The sequence below is a fragment of the Vipera ursinii genome (genome assembly GCF_947247035.1).
Source record: "Vipera ursinii genome assembly, chromosome: 13".
Taxonomy (NCBI): domain Eukaryota; kingdom Metazoa; phylum Chordata; class Lepidosauria; order Squamata; family Viperidae; genus Vipera; species Vipera ursinii.
The window spans coordinates 16,874,104-16,899,188 of record NC_139526.1 but is presented as its reverse complement, the minus strand read 5'-3'; the positions used below and the strand labels follow the sequence as shown (position 1 = coordinate 16,899,188).

The 25,085-nt window shown below is 43.7% G+C and overlaps 1 protein-coding gene across 1 annotated transcript; it reads right to left on the bottom strand.

The window, feature by feature from the left end:
* Positions 1 to 873: 873 nt before the first annotated feature.
* Positions 874 to 17,174, bottom strand: LOC310646473 (cytochrome P450 3A29-like). The gene is made up of 13 exons (XM_083372960.1): positions 16,946 to 17,174; positions 14,348 to 14,441; positions 13,618 to 13,670; positions 11,603 to 11,702; positions 11,167 to 11,280; positions 10,273 to 10,361; positions 8,153 to 8,301; positions 6,822 to 6,949; positions 5,971 to 6,079; positions 4,420 to 4,580; positions 3,807 to 4,033; positions 3,084 to 3,246; positions 874 to 1,651 (listed from the first exon to the last, which is right to left on the bottom strand). Exons 1-13 carry the CDS (start codon positions 17,014 to 17,016, stop codon positions 1,577 to 1,579), a joined length of 1,533 nt encoding a protein of 510 aa, XP_083229086.1. The 5' UTR covers positions 17,017 to 17,174; the 3' UTR covers positions 874 to 1,576.
* Between the last annotated feature and the right edge of the window lie 7,911 nt (positions 17,175 to 25,085).

Sequence of the window (25,085 nt, the reverse complement as noted above, 5' to 3'; positions counted from 1 at the left end):
AATGAATTCTCGGGAATTAAAATAGGTTTCATAACATCCTTGTTCAAGTTGTAACATGACGATTTTCTATTTTAAAATGCCCTCCTAGGTTGGACATATTACCAGCTGGGATAAACTGTATGAAAGTCTAATAGTTAATAATTATATATTTTAGCTATGTCACCTATACGCAACTTTGACTTCTTCTTGCCAAGCAATACAAATGTACTATAGAGACAGAGGCAGCCCTACTGTGCATGTCTAATTTAAACAATATCTCAGGTCTCTTAGGATTCACCATGATTTAGCAGATTAAGCAAGACGTGTGTAAAACAGTGAGTTCAATTTTCTAAACACTATCAGTTTGTGGAGTCCTTACATTACCCAACTAGGGAACATCATCAGTGCTGGAAGGAGTGGGGATCTCTCTCTGTTTATATGGAAGTGGCTTGTCCTCTCGGTGTTGGTGGGAATTTCTTGGTGATTCTTTGATTAGGCTGTGGTTTACTGTTTGATTGTTTGTCTGAATTGATAGTTCCTTGATTGGGATATTGTATGATTGGGTGTTGATTGGGGATTGCATTCTGGGTCTTTCTGTTGCCTCTAGCAGCACGGCATCATGTTACTCTCATGCACCCTCCCTGATTGTTCTAAAGCCGTGTTTCTCGACCTCAGCAACTTCAAGCTGTGTGGACTGCCAAAATCCCCCCAGCAGAGACTGCTCAAAAAAGTTCTGGAGACCACAGATTCTGCGTTACTGGTTATTCTCCTTTATTGCCCACTTCTGAGAATACAAATTCTTCCGAAAGCACTAGCAAAAGTTCTTCCTTTGTGCAACCTGTCTTTTGCCCACATTAAAAATTTACCTTTCCACTAAGGCAACTCAAGAAGAACAGGGAACAGAAAGTGAAAAACATCCTTTATTTATCATGTATGTCTGTATTTTAACACGCTTGCTTGTTTTTGAAAATAGGTATTTTCTGCCAAGAACTGCAAGGAGGTATGGCTAATTATTTTTTTAAAAAAAAATACAATAAAATGCAAACCAAGCCATTTAATAATTAGTTAAAAGCCCATTAAAATTCATCCATGGTACAGACTCCATCCAATTAAAGCCTCATCTAGCCCCTGTTTCAAGATTCTCCAAGGCTGGATGAGGTCATCTTTACATATTGATGGATAACAGTGGATATTAGAGGGGGGAAAAATCAGTTGACATTTCTTGGTGGAAAGTTCCAAATTCTGATGGTGATAAGAACAGTCCAATTCATGGACATGTGCGGTCTGGATTTGCCAACTGGATTCATCACCGGCTTATTTTATAATTCAAGACTCTTCAAAATATCAAATTATACATCATCATCATCAACAACAACAACTAATATTAACATCTCCCCCACCTATTAAGTGCGTTGTTATTATTTCAACCTTATAAGAGCTACTTAAAGCAACAAGTCCATTTATCCAAAGCTATTTAGTGAATATTTCAATGGTTTCCTTCTAAACATCTGCAGAAGACAAAGCCCAGAACTGTAAAAATCCACTGCAGGGATGATACAGACGTGGCTAATCTTTATTCCTCACTTTCTCGACCGTCTTATCGTGGGACTAACTTCAGAACGATTGGTTTCTCCGGCACTAAGAAAGCTTTGTCGCTCATCACCAGGGGTATCTGCAGAAGATGGAGAGGCGGAGAAAGAACAAGTTAGCAAACAGGGTAAATCAACTCAACTTCCAGATTCACCAAATCGAAGATCACAGCAAAAAGTCAGCTAGGGCCTTTCCAGGTCTAAACAGAACCATGGAACACAAACTCATTCCTGCTTCAGCAGCGGGCTGGACTAGAAGACCTCCGAGGTCCCTTCTGTTATTTCTTTTTTTGGGAGACCATCCACTGATATCCAACACCTTTTAGAAGTTTCAGGATACTAGACCAAGAACGAAATGAACCTTTATGTACACAACTATGTGTACATTGAGATTTGCTGAGCCTCCCTTTGTGCTCCCACCCACCCCCCCAACACGCAGTGACTCAAGTTGTAAGGGCTCAAGTTGTAAGGGCTCAGGTTGCAAGGGCTGCTCCTGTAGAAATCCGTGTTTTAAGTGGCTGCCCCTTTTCAGAAGACATTTTCTCCCGTGGTCTTCCAGTATTTGAGGGGCTGCCACAAAGAAGTGGGGGTTGACCGAATTCTCCAATGCGTCTCCAAGAAGCAACGGGTGGAAACAGATCCAGGAAGGGACCCAACTAAGAACTAAGGAGGAATTTCCTGATGATGAAAACAGGTAACCAGTGGAACGGCTTTCCACCAGAAGTTGTGGGTACTCCATCACTGGGTTGTTTGTTTGTTTTTAAAGAAGAGCCTGGACAACCATTTGTATGAAACTGCAATGAAATGGTAATAGGTCTCCTGCTTGAGCAGACGGTTGGGGGTGGGAGTTGGACTAGAAGACCTCCCAGGTCCCTTCCAACTCTGTTATTCTGTTAACCCAGACATGTCAAACACAAGGCCCGGGGGCCAGATCCGGCCCGCGAAGTGGTTTCATGTGGCCCCCGAAGCCATCCTGGAAACAGTAAGGGAATGGTCCCCACTGCCTTGGCCCTGGCCCAGAGACCCTCCTTCTGCCAGAGACCCTCAGATCTGTCCCCACTCCTGCCCAGGCCCCCATAGACACCTTTGATGCCAATGATGTAGAGCTGGCCATGCCCACCCAGTAGGCCAGACATGTCAAACACAAGGCCCGGGGGCCAGATCTGGCCCGCAAAGTGGTTTCATGCGGTCCGCGAAGCCATCCTGGAAACAGTGAGGGAACGGCCCCCGCTGCCTTGGCCCTGGCCCAGAGACCCTCCTCCTGCCAGAGACCCTCAGATCTGTCCCACTCCTGCCCAGGCCCCCATAGGCCCCCTTGATGCAAACGATGTAGAGCTGGCCACGCCCACCCAGTAGGCCATACACACTCTAGCCACGCCCACCCAGTAGGCCATGCCCACCCAGGCCACACCCACCCGGCCCCTTGAGGGCAACCGCCATGCTGATGCGGCCCTCAATGAAATTCAGTTTGACACCCCTGTGTTAACCGATCTATTCCAAATCCGTCTTTCTCACCGGCGTTTCTTTGCAGACTCTAAAGGAGAAGTGCTGCATAAGAATGGCTATAGCAACTTTCATGAAGACCAATGCAAATCTCATGCCGAGGCAGTTCCGGGGTCCAGCTCCAAAGGGCAGGTATGTGTAGGGATCGATGTTTTCTTTGTTTTCTTTGCTGAACCTGGGTGAATCGAGGTAGGAAAGAAGGTCAGGAACTGTAAGAAGAAGCTAGGACCTCCCCATGTGTGAATGGGGCCTGGGCATTGCTTAACAATGTCTTATCCCACTATGTAGGTTCACTGGAAATGCAACACCCCAAAGAGGCCAACGTTTTGATGGAGTGCATCCTGTGAGCTCAGAATTAATACACCGTGGATCCCATCCTGTGACGAATCCAATAGCCACCCTTATCTCAGGCGCATAGAATCCAAACCATAAGTTGCGGTTCCAAAGATGTATTGCTCCAGCTCAAACACAAGAATTTAGTCAACTAAAGTTCCATACCAATTTTTTTAAAAAAAATAACTAAAAAAAAATAAAGTTCCATACCAAATTGGCACCGGATAAGGGTCAACGGAATTCAAGAGTAGTTGGATTTTTTTGATCACTTGTGTCAACTTATGGACTCCGGGCTGATGATGCACTTATCACCTTCCCCCATTTTTATCCGCTCTTTTCTTACACCTTTGTTTATTCCCAGCTTGGACTGGACCCTGATGAAGATTTTTCTTTCTACACTACCTCTCAGGTCTGAACTCTTCTGGTTCCGGCCAGTATTCGGGGACGTGATGAAGAACGAGGGGTGGGATCATCACCACGGTGCCTTTGGGAATGGTCATCCCACTGATCTCAACGTCCGCCTTGCAAACTCTTTCAATACGCCCTCCGAAAGGATATACTCTCTGGGTTTCGTTCAGCACCATGTCAAGATATTCCAGCTGCATGATGGCATCGTAGGTAAGCGGTGCCTGGAGAGGAGGGAGATAATTAAAATAATTAATTTCACATCCAGTCCACTCTTCCTCTCTATCTGTTGTCCATTTCTACAGAAGAAGAATAAACGAGTTGCAAGAGACCTTGGAGGTCCTCTAGTCCAACCCCCTGCTCAAGCAGGAATGTTGACTCCGTGTGGGTCAAAATAGGCTAACAGAATTTCCTAACGTTAAACTGGTTTCTGCGTGAACGCCACGATTCTGTGTCTTGCATGTTGGATAACAGAGTCGTGGACTTCTCCTCGCACCATTAATCCAATAATTCAGATATTATTACTGCTTTTAAGCCATCCAAGCAAAGTGAAATGAATTCACCGGGCCCAACTGCAGACCTATGAGTTAACCATCACCACACTCTTTACCTTGTTAGGTAAAACAGTATCTATTTCCTCTTGAAGCTTCTTCTGAATGTCTGGGTGAGTGGCTAAGCTGTAGGCCACGTAACCAAGGGAATTACTGGCGGGTTCATATCCAGCAAAAACGAAGATAAAAGCCTGGGCTAGAATTTCTTTATCAGTCAGGCCTGCAAAATAGAAATAAAAACAAATAGGGTGATGCAGTACAGAAACTCTACTGTTGGCAACCATTATGAGTTTATACCAAGGATAATAATGGACCTTGCCTCGTACTGTTTTATGTACTTTGAAACACAGCTAAAAGGTGCCAAAGGGCTTCATAGAACAGCATTGATTGATGCTGACTTTGCTTTTTAAAAAAATCACATATGCCGTCTTTTTTTTCTTTTTTTTCTTTGAACCATCGTATTCTTGGAAGAAAACTTCTCGCTAGCATTCAAGATAGACTTTTGAGGTCCTGTTGATTTGAGACTTGCAAGTTCTACTGAAAAAAAAATATCTTCTCTTGCCAGGTCCCCGTAAGTACAAGGTTCTTTAAAACATGTTATGCTAAGTTGTGGAAATTAATATTGGATCTACTCCAGGTATGTGGTTATCCTGAGAAAAATCTATCCATGGAGTTATTAAAAATAGATATTGACTTGATGACACATAATCAGTCAGGTATGTGGACTCCGAATACCAACGTTGGCTAGAGAATTCAGATGGTGGGGTTTTAGCAAGTCACTTCCACATATTTCTTGGTGGTTTACAGCCATAAATTATGACAGCAGCGTTCCAATATCTCAGGGGCTGCCACAAAGAAGAGGGGGGTCAACCTATTCTCCAAAACACCTGGAGGCAGGACAAGAAACAACGGGTGGAAACTAATCAAGGAGAGAAGCAATCTGGAACCAAGGAGAAATTTCCTGACAGTCAGAACAATTAACCAGTGGAACCACTTGCCTCCAGAAGTGGTGGGTGCTCCATCCCTGGAGCTTTTCAAGAAGGGATTGGGCAATCATTTGTCTGGAAAGGTATAGGCGTCTCCTGTTTGAGCAGGGGGTTGGACTAGAAGACCTCCAAGGTCCCTTCCAGATCTATTATTCTGTTATGAGCGGGGTAGCTAGGACTTATCAATCGATCCACGGAAATGCACCACAACATTAAAGAGCCTTGGTGGAGCAGTGGGCTAATGCCTCCTTAAGTAACACCAGCTGCCTGCAATTAGTGCAGGTTCGAGTCCCACCAGGCTCAAGGTTGACTCAGCCTTCCATCCTTCCGAGGTAGGTAAAATGAGGACCCAGATTGTTGGGGGCAATAAGCTGACTTTGTAATAATGCCGCTTGGGGTGTGTGTGTGTGAAAGCCCTAACAAGCAGGCATATACATAGAATGAAGGCTACTGCTAAGCTTGTAAGCCGCCCTGAGTCTTCGGAGAAGGGCGGGATATAAATGGGATTAAAATAAATAAATAAATAAATAAATAAATAAATAAATAAATAAATAAATAAATAAATAAATAAATAAATAACACACAGAAAACGTATAATGCTAAACAGGAATGGGGCAGTATTACCTTTATATGTGTGTGTCAGTCCGTTGCTTGTAGAGTTTTTGTCATTATTTTCAGAGTTCTTGTTGTTGTTTTGGGAGTCAATCATCATCTGGAGGAAATCCATACGGCTCTGGAGATCAAATGAACGGACCAATGAAAGCAGATGCTCAAGATCCCTTGGGTGTCATTAAGCACGAGGGGAATGGAGGAAGGGACAAAATACAGCTCGTCCTTGACATAAACCTGCTCATTTAGTGACCCTTACAACAGCGCTGATAAAAGTATGACCGTTTTTCACACGGCTGTTGCAGCATTCCCCCGGGGTCAGGCGACCCAAAGTCAGCAGCTTGGTAACTGGCATGTATTTACGACAGTTGCAGCATCCCGGTGTGTGTGTGTGTGTGTGTGTGTCATCTGATCCCCTTGGGCGACCTTCTGACCAGCAAAGTCTGTGTGGAATCCAGATTCACTTCACAACCATGTGACTCATTTAACAACTGCATTGGTTCACTTAACAACAGGGAAGGTCATAAAACGGGGTAAAACCTGCTCAAAGACTGGGCTCAGATTTGGTCGTTAAGTCGAGGACTGCCCGTTTGACGCACAAATTCTTTTCATTGGAGAACATTGTGGTCCGTTGTTTTTTTCTCGTCCGAGTTTCAGCAGACTATGAGTAATTTAATTTTTAATAATTTAATTTGTATACCGCCCTTCTCCCGAAGGACTCAGGGCGGTGAACAGGGCAATACATAATAAAAAAACAGAATGCAAAAATTAAAAAGTGATTAAACCATTGTGCCCGTAATAATTAATACATATTAAAAATTAAAACTAATTATAAAAACCCAACCCCATCCCGTCAGAGTACTCACCCCCTGGCCTTCTTTCAGCCGTGACTCCTTCATTTTTATAAAAGCTTTGGAGAAGAAGTTCAGAGCTTCCTGCGGAAAAGGGGTTAGGTCCAAGGCTTGCAAAATTGGCAAGAGTTTTGGGAACATAACTGAAAAAGAAATTAATTGTGAAAAACACAGCCATATCCCTGGAGGAAAACATTCTTTTATTACACATTTGTTCCTTTCCTTCAAAGTATCCAAAGTGAGCAAAGAATGAACATTAGCAAGATTTACTGAAAAGGCCAGCGTCTGCAAACGCCAATGGCCCTTTTGCGGGTGCATTAAGAGTCTCCGGATTACGCAAAGATGCGTCCTTTCCTATGAAAATACAGTGCAAAGGTTGTGCTTGTATCGCAGCGAGAGAAACTCAAAGCAGTGTCATTATCCATCATTAATTGGGAGCAGGCGCCTTGCAACCTGAGGTTCATACCTGCTGCTCGGTTTAATTTCATTTTCAAAAGCTCTCTGCAAAAGAGCAGCCCAAGCTGATCAGCAAAGGGAGAGGGAAACAGCGAGAGAGACGGAGGTGGACGAAAAGAGGCATCCACTCGTTTTGGACTCCGATTATTATTATTATTATTATTATTATTATTATTATTATTATTATTATTATTATTATTATTATTATTATTATTATTTCAATTTGTATACCGCCCTTCTCCCGAAGGACTCAGGGCGGTTAACAGGGCATATATAAATTAGAGACGTCCAATGGAGCAATGAAATTACATTCCACCCCCTTTTTGGCTCTGCACGTAACCCCATCTCAGTCACACCATCTTCCGTGAGTAGATGCAAACAAGAGGGAGCATCACCCAGGAGAAGAAAGATTTCCCATCTCTAATCTCAAATGCAGCAGGAGGTCCCACCTAGAGGATGAAAGGTAAAGGTAAAGGTTCCCCCGCACACGCGTGCTAGTCGTTTCCGACTCTAGGGGCCGGTGCTCATCTCTGTTTCAAAGCCGAAGAGCCAGCGCTTGTCCGAGGACGTCTCCGTGGTCATGTGGCCAGCATGACTAGACGCCAAAGGCGCACAGAACGCTGTTCCCTTCCCACCGTAGTGGTCCCTATTTTTCTACTTGCATTTTTTACGTGCTTTCGAACTGCTAGGTTGGCAGAAGTTGGGACGAGTAACAGGCGCTCACTCTGTTATGCAGCACTCGGGATTTGACCCGCCAAACTGCCGACCTTCTGATCGACAAGCTCAGCGTCCTAACCTACTGAGCCACCGCGTCCCTATAGAGGATGAAAGGGGGAGGCCAAATTCCTCTGGACAAGTTAGGGAAAGCCTTCCTTGAAATCAGAACTTACATGAAATAATGATCCGTGGATCGAAAGATTTGAACTTGGTGAGCTTCTTGATCTGCTTGACAAAAGGATCGTTGGGGTTGTTCATGGAATTGATGTCTATGCCAAATGAAGTACTGGTGACCACATCCATGCTGTAGGCGCCGAAGATGCTGAGAAGAGAAAGGAGAGTGGCAGATGATCCAAGCTGCAGGCATTCGGTGAAAAAGATTCAGGACATGGCTGTAAAGCGAGGCAGAAGATAGATCAAAACATGGGTAGCCAAGACAGAAATCCACAGCTCCCTGATGGGGTGGGTTGGTTAAACCTCAGTTTCAGCTCTTGAAATCCCCAACACATCTGGAACACATCAAGTTGAAGAACGTAGGCCTGATATCACCAGCAGCCTTCCAAGGGCTTGGACTGTAGACCGACCCCGAATTGAACTGGGACATTCAACATACAAGGCCTGTTGTTGCAATTGATTTAATACTTTGTAGGCCGCAAATGGCTTGACGTCTTTGCTTTCCAGCTCATCCTTCATAGAGACTTTGGGCAAATATATCCATTTGATTTCTGCCATTTGTCAGTTTCTCTATTTCGGATCTTTACAGATAAGTCAGTGTTGAGATAATAGTTGATATAGATATAGATATAGATATAGATATAGATTTGAAACTTAACATTAAGAAAACCAAGATCATGGCATCCAGCCCTCTCGATTCCTGGCAAATAGATGGGGAAGAAATGGAGGTAGTGACAGATTTTATCTTCCTGGGCTCCAAGATCACTGCAGATGGGGACTGCAGCCAAGAAATTAAAAGACGCTTGCTCCTGGGGAGGAAAGCCATGGCAAATCTAGACAGCACACTAAAAAGCAGAGACATCACCCTGCCAACAAAAGTGCGTATAGTCAAGGCTATGGTCTTCCCAGTTGCAATGTACGGCTGTGAAAGTTGGACCATAAGAAAGGCTGAGCGCCAAAGAATTGAGGCCTTTGAACTGTGGTGCTGGAGAAGACTCCTGCGAGTCCCTTGGACTGCAAGGCGATCAAACCGGTCAGTCCTAGAGGAGATCAACCCTGACTGCTCTTTAGAAGGCCAGATCCTGAAGCTAAAACTCAAATACTTTGGCCACCTAATGAGAAGGAAGGACTCACTGGAGAAGAGCCTCATGCTGGGAAAGGTTGAGGGCAAGAGAAGAAGGGGACGACAGAGAATGAGGGGGCTGGATGGAGTCCCTGAAGCAGTAGACGTGAGCCTAAATGGACTCCAGAAGATGGTAGAGGACAGGAAGGCCTGGAGGAACGTTGTCTGTGGGGTCGCGATGGGTCGGACAAGACTTTGCAGCTAACAACAACAATAGATATAGATATAGATATAGATATAGATATAGATATAGATATAGATATAGATATAGATATAGATATAGATATAGATATAGATATAGATATAGATATAGATATAGATGATATAGATATAGATATAGATAGATATAGATATAGATATAGATATAGATATAGATATAGATATAGATATAGATATAGATATAGATATAGATATATAGATATAGATATAGACATAGACATAGATGATATAGATATAGATATAGATATAGATATAGATATAGATATAGATATAGATATAGATATAGATATAGATATAGATATAGATATAGATATAGATATAGATATAGATATAGATATAGATATAGATATAGATACTGGATGGGAGAGAGCTATGATAGATGATGAGAGAAAGAGAGAGAGAGAGACAAATAAGAAAAACAGATATACTAAAATGTCTGTATTTTGGTGCCCATTTCCTCAAGTTACATTTCTCCAAATCCCTACATTTTAATTTGCAATTTTCTCTAGTATAAATATACCGGTACTTTGCATTTGCAAACAAACTCCATTGATATAATGCTGTTTTCTATGCATTTTTCTCCAGATTGGTCCCAAGCATTCTTTTGAACTCTGAAATGTATCACAACAGTACACATTTTCAGTGATAACCACATTTCACTCTGGGTGTCGCTCGGTTAATGAGAAATGGCTTTCAAATGTGACATAACTGAATCCATCTCTCCCACATCCCCCCTTGTGACAGGGCTGGATGTTCTTCCTGCCCCACAGAACTTACTCTTTCACATCTATGGGCTCATCATTTTCCATTTTCTTCTGAACATTTTGAATCAAAATCTCCCCGTAGTGTTTAATGATGGGAAACATCTGAAAAACAAACCCGTGGACACATTTTTAAACATTTATGGACAGTTCCCTTTCTTAGTTACTGATGTGTTCCAACAAAGCCTGTGGCTGATTCATAAATAATTACAAATTCAAGCGGGATAGAGAAAGCGGCACTCTTTCTTAGGTTTGACATGTTCTGCAAAATTTATTTTTCTTTCTCCATGGGACATTTTAGGGCTGAAATGAACAGGGATCAACATTTTTTTTTGGATATCTGTTATGGCTTTTTGTAAAACTAAAATGTCGCGTGGGATATACGGTCTCCACAGTCCATATTTACTCCTAAACAAGTCTAGGATTGTAAAGTAATCAGATGATTAGGGGGAAAAAGACAGATCTCCTAAATAAGCAATGTAGGAATCCTTTCCTTCCTTCCTTCCTTCCTTCCTTCCTTCCTTCCTTCCTTCCTTCCTTCCTTTTTTCCTTCCTTCCTTCCTTCCCTCTCTCCCTCTTTCTTTCCTTCTTTCCTTCCTTCCTTCCTTCCTTCCTTCTTTCCTTCCTTCCTTCCTTCCTTCCCTCCATCCTTCCTTCCTTCCTTCCTTCATTCATTCTTTCCTTCCTTCCTTCCCTCTCTCCCTCCTTCTTTCCTTCTTTCCTACCTTCCTTCCTTCCTTCCTTCTTTCCTACCTTCCTTCCTTCCTTCCTTCCTCCCTCCCTCCCATTCAAAATTCAGCTCTAGCTTTGGGGTAGGAAATGAAATGTAGAGGAAACAACTTCTTTGAAGAAAGAAATTGGGAGACTCATTAGAGAAAGTCCTCCAATCTTTGAAGGTTTTACTTGTTACCTCCTTCAGCTTCCCACTGGTGAACGTTGGAGAGAGCACGGTGCGAATCCTCTTCCAATGTTCATCTTGGGTCATAGAGACTGCATTTGTTAAGATCTCTGGTGCAGGGAAAGGCTAGGGATTGGGAAGAAAAGATCGCAGTATTCAGATTTCAAAATTCTGAAGAAACCTCTGGATGCAACCGTCACCAGATACCATGACGGTGAGCTGATAGGTTCACTCATATATATTTTTTGGTGGGGGGGGCAGGGTGAAGGCATTTACCCCCTGCCCCCAACTAAAGTGGATGTAAGCCAAAATCTCCATCCAGGCTCAATTTCACATGTTTCAAAATACGAGAGAAATTTTAAAAAAAATCCAGTTTCCTCCTCCATGACTTAAGACACATTCATTTTGCTATCTGGGGGGCGGGAGGGTTGAGATGCAAGCCACTTACTCGCCGGTTGGTAAAAGTGCTGAAGCATTCTTTCACTAATACAGCCTTGATAATTGCAGGATCCAATACAGCAATAAGGGGTTGACGCCCATCGTAAAGTCTGCGTTCAGAAGAAAGAAACACAGAGAGATTTTTTTTTTTGATGGTTTGGTTTGGTTTTTGAAAAGGAGATTTATGTTCTCTGAGCTTATAACGCAGTCTTTTCTACTTGGCCCCTGCCCTAGTTTGAGGAAGAGGTCTCCCATCATCCCCATCCAGCATTTTTGAAGAGGATGGGATGTGTAGACTGGTATTGCTGAAGCAATCCTGAGTTGGGAGAGCCTTATTGTGATTGTAGTCTTTATGGAGAATCTAAAACAGAATGACTGTTATAGGTTACAGAAAACTCTAGCAATCAGAAGAGTCTAGTTGCTGATGGGTTATCAGCTATTTTTTGATGGAAATAACTTTTCTTCCCTATAGACACCAACATGTACCAATATTCCCTTCAGTTGCCCAACTCTCAATAGAGTTTACTTAACTGGGATCCCATAGAGGAACTAACTCATATTGAAAAGCTAAATTGTGTCATCAAATTGTATGGTTGCCACCTAGACAGAGAAGATGACAACATTCTGGCCAAAGACAACATCAAACCACTTATTTCCCCTTTGTCAAGAAGATTCCATGGATGAACATGTCCATGACATAACCAGAGGAACAAATGATGCAAAGGACATTTACTAGTGGATTACACAACCTCCAATGCAACAAAGACAATTAAGGGACTGGAAGCTAAAACAGATGAAGGATGGTTGCAGGAATTAGGGATGTCTAGTTTAATGAAGAGAAAGACCGGGGGGGGGGGGACATGATAGCAGTCTTCCAATATCTCAGGGGCTGCCCCAAAGAAGAGGGAGTCAAGCTGTTCTCCAAAGCACCAAAAGGCAGGACAAGAAGCAACGGATGGAAACTCATCAAGGAGAGAAGCAACCTGGAATTAAGGAGGAATTTCCAGAGAACAATTAATCAGTGGACCAGCTTGCCTCTGGAAGGTTTTTAAGAAGAGATTTGTCTGAATTGATGTACGGTTTCCTGCTTGAGCAGCGGGTTGGACTAGAAGACCTCCAAGGTCCCTTCCGACTCTGTAATTCTGTTGTTCTCATGAATGAAAACAGGGAAATTTCTACCCTAGATCATTTCGTGAGCCCTCTTTCCCTCCCTCTAACTTTTCCTGGCTGTTTACAGTCTGGGCTTAGATCTGCTTACTATCTAGGAAAGAGCTTCTCTGCTCCTTTAACAGCCAAGAGGATAATCTCCACGAAAAATCATATTTGAAAAGGGCAGCTATTTGCTTTGTTGAAACAGCAGCAGCAAGCCATTCTTCTGCCCGGAAGCTTATCAACAGAAAGCCATTGTATTTAGCTATTGTACAGCCAGCCCAGCTTTGCCCCCTCGATAGATTAGTGCCAGGATGCATGGCTTTCAAGACATCAGAAGAAGCCGTAGCAAATCTCCAGCAAGGCTCCAAAGGGAAGAGAGGAACGCCTGGATTTCTGTTTCATTCTATAATTTGGGGCAGGGTAGCTATGAAAGAGAGGCCCAAAGGTCCTTAGATTGCTAGAACTTCATAAGCGTTTCTGTAGCCTTGTAAATATATGCATAAGAAAGAAAAAGTGTAAATTTCATTCAGAAATTTAGACTGCAACCCGAAGCAAATCTGTTTTAGGAATAGATATTTTTTATCAAGCTGATGAGAAGCAGAAACCAATTCAGAATCATCAAACCTGCTGATGAATATTCAGTGTTGATTTGCTTCTATTTTTTATTTATTTGTCCTTCCTCCCTCCCTCCCTCCCCCCTCTTTCTTTCTTTCTTTCTTTCTTTCTTTCTTTCTTTCTTTCTTTCTTCCTTCCTTCCTTCCTTCCTTCCTTCCTTCCTTCCTTCCTTCCTTCCTTCCTTTCTATCTGGGCCATGCCTAGTCTTCCTTAGATCTGAGCTGAGAAATAGAAACTTGCAATAAATAGAGTGCTCACCTCCAGATCTTCCCGTATTTCTGGTAGCATTCAGAGTCAAACTTTACAAACCCCTGGGGAAAAAAGATGTTAAAGGTTTAGAAAAATGGATTACATGAACTGCTCAGCTTGTTAACAGAGAATGCATATCCTGGGCTTAATCGTGATTTTGTAGGCTACACACATTGCGATCTTCATGGGCTTCTCCCTCCATCACAATAATAGTGTTATAAATTACATTTCACATGATGGTCAATATCTTCTGTGTATTTTTACAGAGAACTGTGGGATACTAAATAATGTCTGCATTATTTTCTAATAATAATAATAATAATAATAATCAGCTGTGGCCAATTAATTATGACATTTTTGGCTTATCACCAGAGTTGCTAAATGTAGCATTCACACTACACCTATAGGTTACCAAAAATAATAATAATCTAATTTTTCAGAACTGGTGCGTTGCTTGCCTGCTTTTTAATAAAAAGCGGGAAAACAAAGAAATCATTGTTAACAGTCACGGAAACAAATGACTTCTACTTCGTTTTTCTTCTTTCAGATTAAACAAAAATATTATTTTTTTCATGGGGTCTAAGCACTGTGCCTTCTTTATCTAAAGCACAGTGGCCCCTTTATGACTTGTGGACTTCAACTCCCAGAATTCCTGAGCCAGCATGTCATAAAAAGATCATCGTTCTCCACTCCTGCTCTAAAGGATGAGTTGGTCCTCTATGTATCTATGAATACTCACTTTGCGGTAATTTAAGGTCGTCCCAAAGAATGGCAATAAGGTTGGACCAGGAATCCCCAAATTGCTGAGAACTCGAAATGGCCAGACTCCATACCTGGAATGTGATTAACAAAAAAGCCAGGAGATGTTTGTTGAACCGTGCTCTATTGAGTAAATCTTACTCAGATGGCTATGCACTGAATTTTTATTTATTTATTTTTTTAAAATCACCATAGAGGTTCTTGGTGTTCTCTGAGCTCGGGTGGTTTTCTTGCAGACATTTCTTGCAGACATTTCATAACCCAACTAGGTAACAACATCAGTGCTAGAAGAGAGTGGGTTGTGCTCTTATTTTACATTCTGGTGGCTTGCCTTGTCAACTTTACTCCCTCCCAGCACTGATGATATTACCTAGGCATCGAAACGTTTCGAACCCACAGGAAAAGACAGCTGCTATGACTCAACTTCCAGATGTAGCTGCTTAGGGTTCTCAGCGCAGGAGGCAAAGAGGTTGATGTTGCAATCAAGTGCCACCCACTGAAATCTCCTGCACTCGGCCACCCTTTTCCGCTTCTTAAAATAACTTAACTGAGATTTGCTGATATTTATCCAGGTAAATGATTCACCAGCTTCCTTTTAAAAGCCTGGGTGCGACATTTCATAGATAGTTGAAATATCTTATCATCGATGTTTAAAAATATCTCATTCTGTATTGGGGTCCTGTGAATTGCTCCAAGTCGGGCTTTCTTTGAAAACAGCCTGGAATAGAACTCAATTAATCCAGTTTCTAAACTTAATCTCAAGGTGGAAAGTATTCTTTGCCTTGGCGCGGGTCAGAGAATTTTAATTTAATTTTAATTTAATAATATTTCTATACCGCCCTTCTCCCGAAGGACTCAGGGCGGTGAACAGGGCAAGAATAAAAATACAGGATTACAAAAGTTAAAAAATAATTAAATACATGCCCATATACTAAAAACAATTAATACATCTTAAAACCCCAATAAAATAACAATAACAAACCCCCCCCCCCAGTCCCCCATCAGGCCAGGCCAGCTTGTTCAAAAAAGTATGTTTTTAGCTCGCGGCGAAAGGAGCGAAGATCGGGCGCCGTCCGGAGCTCAACCAGTAGCTGATTCCATAGCTCCAGGGCGCCCACAGAGAAGGATCTCCCCCTGGGGGCCACCAATCGACATTCTCTGACCGGTGGCACCCTGAGGAGGCCCTCTCTGTGGGAGCGCACAGGGCGGAGGGAAGTAGACGCCGGCAGCAGGTGTTCCCTAAGGTACTCCGGACCCCTGCCATGTAGGGCTTTGAACACCATTACTAGTACCTTGAATCTCACCCGGAAGACAACTGGTAACCAATGCAGCTCACGGAGCAGAGGTGTAACATGGGAGTATCGGGAGACTCCCAACACAACTCTCGCGGCTGCATTCTGTACCAGAAAGTGATGCAACCCCACCCCCCCTCCTAAGAATTAATGATGCACAGACAAGGTTTGAACGAGAAGCTCCAAGTTCTGAAGACCCATCTCTTACCGTCTACAATTAATTAAAACATTCTGGATAGAAGATCAGACTCGATTCATTATCACCACCTGTACTGGGATTCCTAGCTGCCCATCAACAAATAGAAACCTGGCACTGGGCGGTTTTACTCTTTGTAGACTGGTTACACCCATCCACCCTGTTACGTTGAAACTTTGAGGTCCTTGGTGGTCTCTGAGCTTGGTTGTTTTATTTTATTTATTTATTTATTTTATTACATTTATATACCGCCCTTTCCCTGAGGACTCAGGGTGGTTTACAGGGAATTAAAAACCAACAATACAAAAGTTAAAACCAGTTTTAAAAAGATTAAACTTAACCCTGTGCAAATAAAACCCCAGTTAAAATAAATTAATCCTCAGCCTGGGCCAGAGAGCTCGAAGAGCCAGGTTTTCAGGCCCCGGCGGAATGAACGGAGGTTGGGGGCAGTCCTCAGCTCCACTGGCAGCTGGTTCCAGAGGGCAGGCGCCCCCACTGAGAAGGCCCTATCCCTGGGTGTTACCCGCCGGCAATCTCTTACCGGTGGGACCCTGAGCAGACCCTCCCTGTGGGAGCGCACTGGACGAAGGGCACTTGATGCTGGCAGCAGGTGTTCCCTCAAATACCCCGGACCCAGGCCATGTAGGGCTTTATAGGTCATCACCAGCACCTTGAATTTCACCCGGAGGGCAACCGGAAGCCAATGCAGCTCGCAGAGTAGAGGTGTTAAATGGGAGTATCGGGAGACCCCCATTACAACTCGCGCGGCCGCATTCTGCACCAGTTGAAGCCTCCGAGTGGTCCTCAAGGGCAGCCCCATGTTTTCTCGCAGACATTTCATTACCCCAAAAGGTAACATCATCAGTGCTGGAATTCTGCTCAGACAGCTTACCCAACTCCCTTTTGGCACTGATGAGTTTACCTACTTGGGTTATGAAACATCTGCAAGAAAACCACTGGGCTCAGAGAGTTCCAAGGGCCCCACAGTTCATCCTTGAGCTACAAATATTCTCGATTTTGAAACTTAGGAGCAATGAGGGAAAAGAACAGAAAGGAACAGAAAGGAGGAAAGCCCACGAAGGATACGTACAGCAGAAGAAGTCCCATCAAAAGCACCAGCATGAACCATGTCCCCAAGGATAAGGTAGGAAGAAGATCCATCGTGATTCTTGATTCTTGATTCTTTTGGCTGGGCGATTCTTCTATGAGCTTCAGTTAGAATTCTGTCCTTGAGTGGACAATTCTGGGACAGTCTTCTTCTCACAATTTCTTGGTTGTCCTTTGTCAGCTTTCTTATGACTGGAGATGTGAGCCTGTCCTGATGGGAGTTTCTGCTATATTTATTTGCAAAAAAAAGGAGTCATTGCTCCTCCTACTGATACACGATAGGCTGTGAAGTTAGATTAACTTGCTTGCCCTCTTATGAAAGAGCAATTCAGACCAGCTTTGTTAGCAAGAACATTATGTACTTCGAAACTTTTATTTTCTTTAACAGAATACACAAGGACATGTCAGTGTGTGCTCTGTTAAGTAATCACAGGTAACTTCAACTATGCCACCATCTATCAGCCTGCATCTAGGTGGTTTTGAGGGCTGAAGGACCACAACGTGGCTTTGGCAGAATGTGAAGCAAGATTGTTGACTCATGGAGTGAAATATTTGTCTATCATTTCTTATATATGTACAGCCAAAGCAGGTTGTGACAAATCTATCAAGCGAACAGGTCAACCCAGGTCAAGTTCAACTTCAAAACATCTCCACTTCTTCTGATGTTAGAGGAAGTTGAGAAGTTCTCAAGTTGGGCTCACTGGTAGAGACCATATCCATGTTATTCATCGCTTTGCGGGTCCCGTTGCAGTCTTCTGGCCTGAATTTTCAACTTCCCTGCCTGGCCCAGAGTCCTGAGATTCCTAAGAAATTCCCAAAGGCAACGTGGAAAGATGTGTTTTCACAAAGTGCCTAAAAATAAGTTGTTCACAAAGGAAATGCCCCTAAAAGGGGGATTGTTCTGTATTTGTAGCTCAGGGTTGAACTATGGGGTCCTTGGTGCTCCCTGAGCTGGGTGGTTTTCTTGTAGACTTTCATGACCCAACTAGATAACATCATCAGTGCTAGAAGATAGAGGAGGAGGAGGAGGAGGAGGAGGAGGAGGAGGAGGAGGAGGAGGAAGACTGTTGAGTACTTGGTGTTCTTGAGTTTGGTCACTTTCTTGTAGACATTTCATGAGCCAATTAGCAAACATCATCAGTGCTAGAAGGGAGGGGGTTTGTGGAGTGGAGGAAGAGGGAGGAGGAGGAAGAGGAGGAAGAGGAGGAGGAGGACTGTGGCTCCTTGGTGCTCTCTGAATCTGATTGTTTTCTTGTACACATTTCATGACCCAATTACAGTAGGTAACCTCATCAGCACTGCATTGCCAGCAAATTCCATAGATGAAAGCAGAACTTTCATCAGATAACTAATTTTTAGAAGTACCTTCTAGGATCCAGAGGCTGGTATTTGGATGACCAAGATGGTCTCCAAAGCATAGTCTATCACATTTTTTATGTAAGGGACAGAAGGAACACGACTGTCTCAGATGTCCATCTTTAGTCAATCAAATCCAGCATCTAAGATCATCTCAGTGCCCCCCACACACACACTTATTCTCATTTCAAGCTTTGCACTAGAAATTCAGATCACTCCATATCGGACATTGATGGGGCTGGAAATGGGGAGATCTAGCTTGAGTGATTGCTCATCAGCCTTGGTGATTTGTAGCTTCTGATCTTTATCACTGTGGAATAGACGGCGTTCCTCACTTCCTCCTGGTTTTGGCTGAGACCTTCAAGTGCAAATCAATCAGGAAATCAGGGTGGGATAACCATGTTATTGGGAAAGGTGCACATTCGTCTCTGGCACCAGACTTGTTTTTCATGCAAAGAAATTGCCTCCTCCAGGATTTAGTCACCCTTTGGGATTGCCCAAGCAAACTTCTCTCTCTGTTGTATTTGTTTTACAGCTTCTTCTTCTTCTTCTTCTTCTTCTTCTTCTTCTTCTTCTTCTTCTTCTTCTTCTTCTTCTTCTTCTTCTTCTTCTTCTTCTTCTTCTTCTTCTTCTCCTTCTCCTCCTCCTCCTCCTCCTCCTCCTCCTGTGCCTTCTCTTTCTCCTTCTTCTTCTCCTCCTTCTCCTTCTCCTTCTCCTCCTACTTCTTCTCCTTCTTCTCCTACTTCTTCTTCTTCTCCTTCTCCTCCTCCTCCTCCTCCTCCTCCTTCTCCTTCTCCTTCTCCTTCTTCTTCCCCAACTAAGTAATAATATCCATGCTAAAGGGAGTGAGGTTTGTTATCCCTGCTCCCTACTCTACTGCCCCCCTACTGTACCTCCATTGTAAATTCCCTACCATCTTCCCATGCAGAATTCCTTCAAGGTATTGTGGGAAATTCAGTGAGCATTGAACCCAAGGCTACAAGGGCCTATGTTATTTTTCTCCACATCACTTTAAATCCGAACCTGTCCTGGGCGGTAAAAGGGCCTGATGCTCGTCCTTGAATGAAATGAAACCCCAAACTGACATAATTAAATTGGGTTTCTGTATTCCTGGGGCGGTGTTGTTTTTTTCCCCCCAATTCTCCCTGAAAGGAATTAATTCTCCTGAAAGCAAGCTTGCCCAGATGGGGCGCCTTTGTAGAAAACCAGATAAGCTGTGTTTTCTGAAGCAGGGGTAAAATATGCAAACTTTTTTATTTTATTTTATTCAAATGTATATAAAGGCAATGTATTATCCTACTCTTTGGGCCTCATTCTCCTGTTCGCTTTTAAGCCACGGAATCTCTAAAGAATTCTATATCCTTCCCTATCATATTTTTTTACCGATCTGCCACAGTGCTGAATCAAAGTCCTCCACATCATTAAAACCTTATAACGAGCCGAAAAGAGAATTATTATTTTTTTCCCCCTGCTTCCTTCTTCCAGGGCTTCTCCCCAATCTCTAATAAGTCTGATGTAATTTAATTAAGCAGAAAGATCCTGTATCTGTTGCAATCAAGGCATGGGGAGTTGAGCAGATAGATCGAAGCTGTAAGACTCCTAGGATTGATTTCCTATAAGATGACGCCAAAATCAGCTTTTGACACCAGAGCAAGAACAGGGCAAGAGAGAGAGAGAGAAAAAAAATACAGGCAGTCCTCGCCTTACAACAGTTCATTTACTGACCAAAGTTACAACAGCACTGAAAAAAGAGACTTACGACTGTTTTTCAAATGAACAACCTTTGCAGCATTCCCAGGGTCATATGATCAAAACTGGGACACTGGGCAACTGGCATGTATTTAGGACGGTTGCAGTGTCCTGGGGCCGTGTGATCCCCTTTAGTGACCTTCTGACAAGCAAATTGGTACACCAGATTCACTCAACAACCATGTGACTAATAATAATAATAATAATAATAATAATAATAATAATAATAATAATAATAATAATTTTTAATTTAATTTTAATTCCATTTATATCCCGCCCTTCTCCAAAGACTCAGGGTGGCTTACAAGCTTAATAATAATAATAATAATAATAATAATAATAATAATAATAATAATAATAATAATAATAATAATAATAATAATAATGTTGGAAGGGACCTTGGAGGTCATCTAGTCCAACCCCCTGCTCAGGCAGGAAACCCTATACCATTTCAGACAAATGGCTGTCCAGTCTCTTCTTAAAAACCTCCAGGGTTGGAGCACCCACAACTTCTGGAGGCAAGTCGTTCCAATGGTTAATTGTCCTCGCTGTTAGGAAGTTTCTCCTTAGTTCCAGGTTGCTTCTCTCCTTGATGAGTTTCCATCCGTTGCTTCTTGTCCTGCTTTCAGGCGCTTTGGAGAATAGCTTGACTCCCTCTTCTTTGGGGCAGCCCCTGAGATACTGGAACACTTCTCTTTAACAGCTGCAGGGATTCTTGACACCTGTGGCAAGGAAGGTGGTAAAATGGGGCAACGTTCACTTCACAACAATAGAGCCACAACACTTAACAAGAGTTGTGGTTCTGTTTCACTTAGCGACAGAAAAGTTGACCTCAGTTGTAGCCGTAAGCCAAGGACTGCCTGTAAGTCTCTGGAATAACAGAAGTGGTCACTGTCCCCTCTCATTTTTAATCCATGATCCATCAAGGGACGTTCATGCTTTCATTCTTGCACAATGTAACACTGGACTGCAATGTTTTTTTAGACAGCCGTTGTCCGTACTCAGAAGCTGACGTGCCATGACATTTATTAGGGGATTGTGTCTGATTTCTGGTGGCTAGTTGTTAGTCAACAACCAACAGTGTTTGATTTCAGATCTGTCTCTGACAAGGGACGTACGGCTGTACATGGACGGAATTGAGTAAAAACATGCAAGAATGTTTAGTATTTAGCTGTGAGGGTTAATATTGTATTGTATTAACCATAGGCAAGTCACACTTCGTAAAATAAGGGTGGGCAGTGAGTTCAATAATTGATTCTAACCCTTTTGGAGAGTAAAAGCTACACGGTGCCCTATTTTGTGGGTTGGATTTACAAGGCTGCCCAGATCAATCAACCAGAATAGAGCTGAAAGGGACCTTTGGGATCTTCTAGTCCAGCCCGCTGCTCAAGCAGGAGACACCATGCAATTTGAGATAAATGGTCATCCAGTCTCTTCTTAAAGGCCTCCAGTGATGAAGCACCCACAACTTCTGGAGGCAAGCCGTTCCACTGGTTAATAGTTCTCACTGTGAGGAAATTTCTCCTTAGTTCTAGGTTGGTTGTGTCCTGGAATAGTTTTCATCCATCACTTTTTGTCCTGCCCTCAGGTGCTTTGGAGAGTAAGTGGATCCCTGTGACAGCCCCTCAAATATTGGAAATCTAACAGGTTCTTGGTTCTCATCCGGATTCATTTACTTTGCACCAATTATCCCATTCCCTCCCTCGCCTAACCGGTTTTTCCATAAGCTATTCAGGTATCAGGTGGATTTCATCAGCCAAAGGACTTTATTTTTCACTTTCAATCAGCCGGGGCAGATAAAAGTGTTTGCAAGTTCAAGGCAGTTCATAGCTGAGCAGCCCCAAAAGATCAGCGGAGTTTATTGGCAATTGAGCAGCTCTGAAAAATCACCGGAGTTTATTGGCAACTGAGCAGACCCCAAAGATCACCGGAGTTTATTGGCAAAGATGATGAAAGAGGCTGTTCTCTTTGTAATGGAGAGCAAATTCCAACATCTGGCCCCATGTTCAGAAAAAGCTTCTCTCCCTGCCTCCCAATCTAGCTCCAGGTTTTTTTAAAAAAAAATAATAATTACAGAGAATCATTGAATTATATCAGTTCATTTAATGACTGTTCAAAGTTACAGAGTGACTTATGACCGTTTTTCCCACTTACGAGTGTTCACAGCATCCCCATGGCCACATGACCCAAATTCGGACCCTTGGCAACTGACTCATATTTATGACGGTCGGAGTGTCCCGGGGTCATGTGATCCCCTTTTGCGACCTTCTGACAAGCACAGTCCATGGGGGAAGGCAGATTCCCTTAATGACCGTGTGACTAACTTAAGAAGTGCAGTGTGTTCTGTACCAGCCTGCTACCGGCCCTGCAGAAAAGGCAGGGACAAACCCTTTTACAAGAAGGCAAGAGGCTGGAATTACGCCTGCCAAATTTATTGCTACAAAGACAAATAGAACAAGACACGAACCAAGAAACAGGAGCTTTTCAAGCGGTTGCCTTCAGCAAACCAGCCCTCCCACGCATTCCCCCTTAAATACAGTTCAGGGCGTGGCTTCTCTCTGCCTCCTTCCAAGGTGCCCCATTGCCTTCCTCTGTTTATTCCTGATTGACTGCCTCCTGCGTTGGGCGTCCTTGAACAGGGCCAGCTGTGGGTCATCTTCATCCACGCTGTCAGGCTCACACAGCTGGGTCTGCGTCGTGACCAGGTGAGAGGGGCCTGGCTGAGGGCTCTCATCAAGCTGTCCAACCCCCTCTGCAAGCTCTTCAACACCCCCCTCCTCCTCCTCTGAGTCGTCCGACCCAACTGCCGAACCCACAGGCTGACCCTGAATCACAACACAGTGATTCACTTAACAAGCATGTCCAGAAAGGTCTTTACATGGGGCAAAGCTCCTTTAACAAAATGCCTCGCTTAGCAACAGCAATCTCAGTTGTGGCCGTAAGTCTGGGATTACCTGTATTATTTCTTCAGATTCTTGTTAACCGGTTAATTCCTGGAGCAGGATACAGTTATTTCGAGGCGTATAAAGCTGAGTAACCAAAAAGACCAAAATCTCTTTTGTGCCAAAGTGGAACCTCGGAGCAGATGGAAACGGTGCAGATGGCATTCTTGGAGAAACATGACGGAAATTTGGAACTAATCATCTTTCTCCCACGATGCTGTGATGATCAATAGGGTGTCTTGAAACGGCAGGGAATAGCTCTGAATTAACTTTCCAGGAAGCTTTCGGATTGCTCCCTTATTTTGTCTAGTTCTCAAACTAGCCCCCGTTTCCTTGTAAGAGAAGCAAGAGTGCAGAGACTGGCCTGACCAGATGTTGGAGATAGAACGGCAGATCCTGGAGGGTGGAGTTAAATGAGGCATCAGCCTAGAATCCCTATCTAGGCATAAACAAACTAAGTCCAATTTTCCTTGACTTCTGTTCACCTTGACCTAACAACCCACAACTCCTCAGTCTGGATCTGGGGGTGCCCTTGACCCCCGGTCTAAAGTGTCCCTTCCTAACAAGCATATGGTCCAGGTTCTGACATTGCTTTATCCCCCTCCTATTTCTATAGCTCAAAGCCCCCCTAAGCACCTTCGCCTGAAATCCCAAAAGAGAGAGGGCGATTCCTGCAGAAAAAGGACCTCATCCCTCCTAAAGGAAGCTGGGATACCCGTGCATCCCTCCCGCAGGTTGCCTTAGCCGACAAGCCCTTTGGAAGATGCTGAGAATCTCAAGGAGCACGAAGGAGGTGAAATCCGATTTTCACGAGAGTCTTTGCTCTCCCTCCCGGCCTGAAAAGCAAGGGGCAAGCCCCTCGGAATCTTATTCCGACTCTCCTGCATTCCAGAGCAAAGTTTGGGCTGAACCTTTCACGTTTGCAATGAGCAAATCTAGCAAAAAAACACGCCTTTTTAGGAAAATCTGCAGCTGAGGTCTATCAAAGGCATACAGCGCCCCCTGCCGGCCAGGATGCAGCTTTGCGGGCTCAGGAAAGGTGCCTGCAGGGATCCCACACGCCACAGGTAGCCACGAAGCCACTGGACCACCAGGTGGAGGATCTGTTGCCGCAGCAGTGGTAGGATTCAGCCGGTTCGCACCAAATTGGCAGAACCGGTTGCTACTTTTGTTGTTGACCGGGCCCAGAACGGACTTCCGGAACCGGCATCCACGCAGAGAACCGGTTGCTCACCTATTTGAATCCCACCACTGTGCCACAGGTAGACACCGGCACCCTGAAAATACTGAGAAGGGCCCCCCACACACACAAAAAAAACCATTTGTTTCCTCTTCCAAAGTCGTTTGTAAAATTTTACATAAAGAAAAAGGAAAAAAAAACAGTTCCAAACAATATAGAATGTAGAATAAATAGGATTGGAAGGGTCCTTGGAGGTCTTCTAGCCCAACCCACTGCTCAAGAAGGCAAGTCTAAAGTAAAAGATAGAAAAGAAAGAACTGGATTTTTAAATGTGCGGGATTTTTATTTTTATTTTTAAGTGCTCTACGCCAGCCAGAGTCCCTGCGTGCGAGCTGGGTGGTTCGATGAAACATGTTTAATAAATAACTAATTCATAAATCTGGGCTCCCCGATCCTGCCCCGAAGTCATGAAAAGGAGCAAATCTCTCGCCCGCTGCATTTTATATTGGGTAAGCCACCAGGTGGTGCCCTGTCCTTTGTTTTTTGGGAAGCAAGGATAAACGCAGGTAATCCTTGACTTGCAACATTTTGTTCAGCGTGGGTTCAAAGTTAGAATGGCACTGGGAAAAGGTGACTTTGTTGTTGTTGTTGTTAGCTGTGAAGTCGTGTCCGACCCATTGCGACCCCATGGACAACATTCCTCCAGGCCTTCCTGTCCTCTACCATCTTCTGGAGTCCATTTAAGCTCACGCCTCCTGCTTCAGGGACTCCATCCAGCCACCTTCTTCTCTGTCGTCCCCTTCTTCTCTTGCCCTCCATCTTTCCCAGCATTAGGCTCTTCTCCAGTGAGTCCTTCCTTCTCATTAGGTGGCCAAAGGATTTGAGTTTCCGCTTCA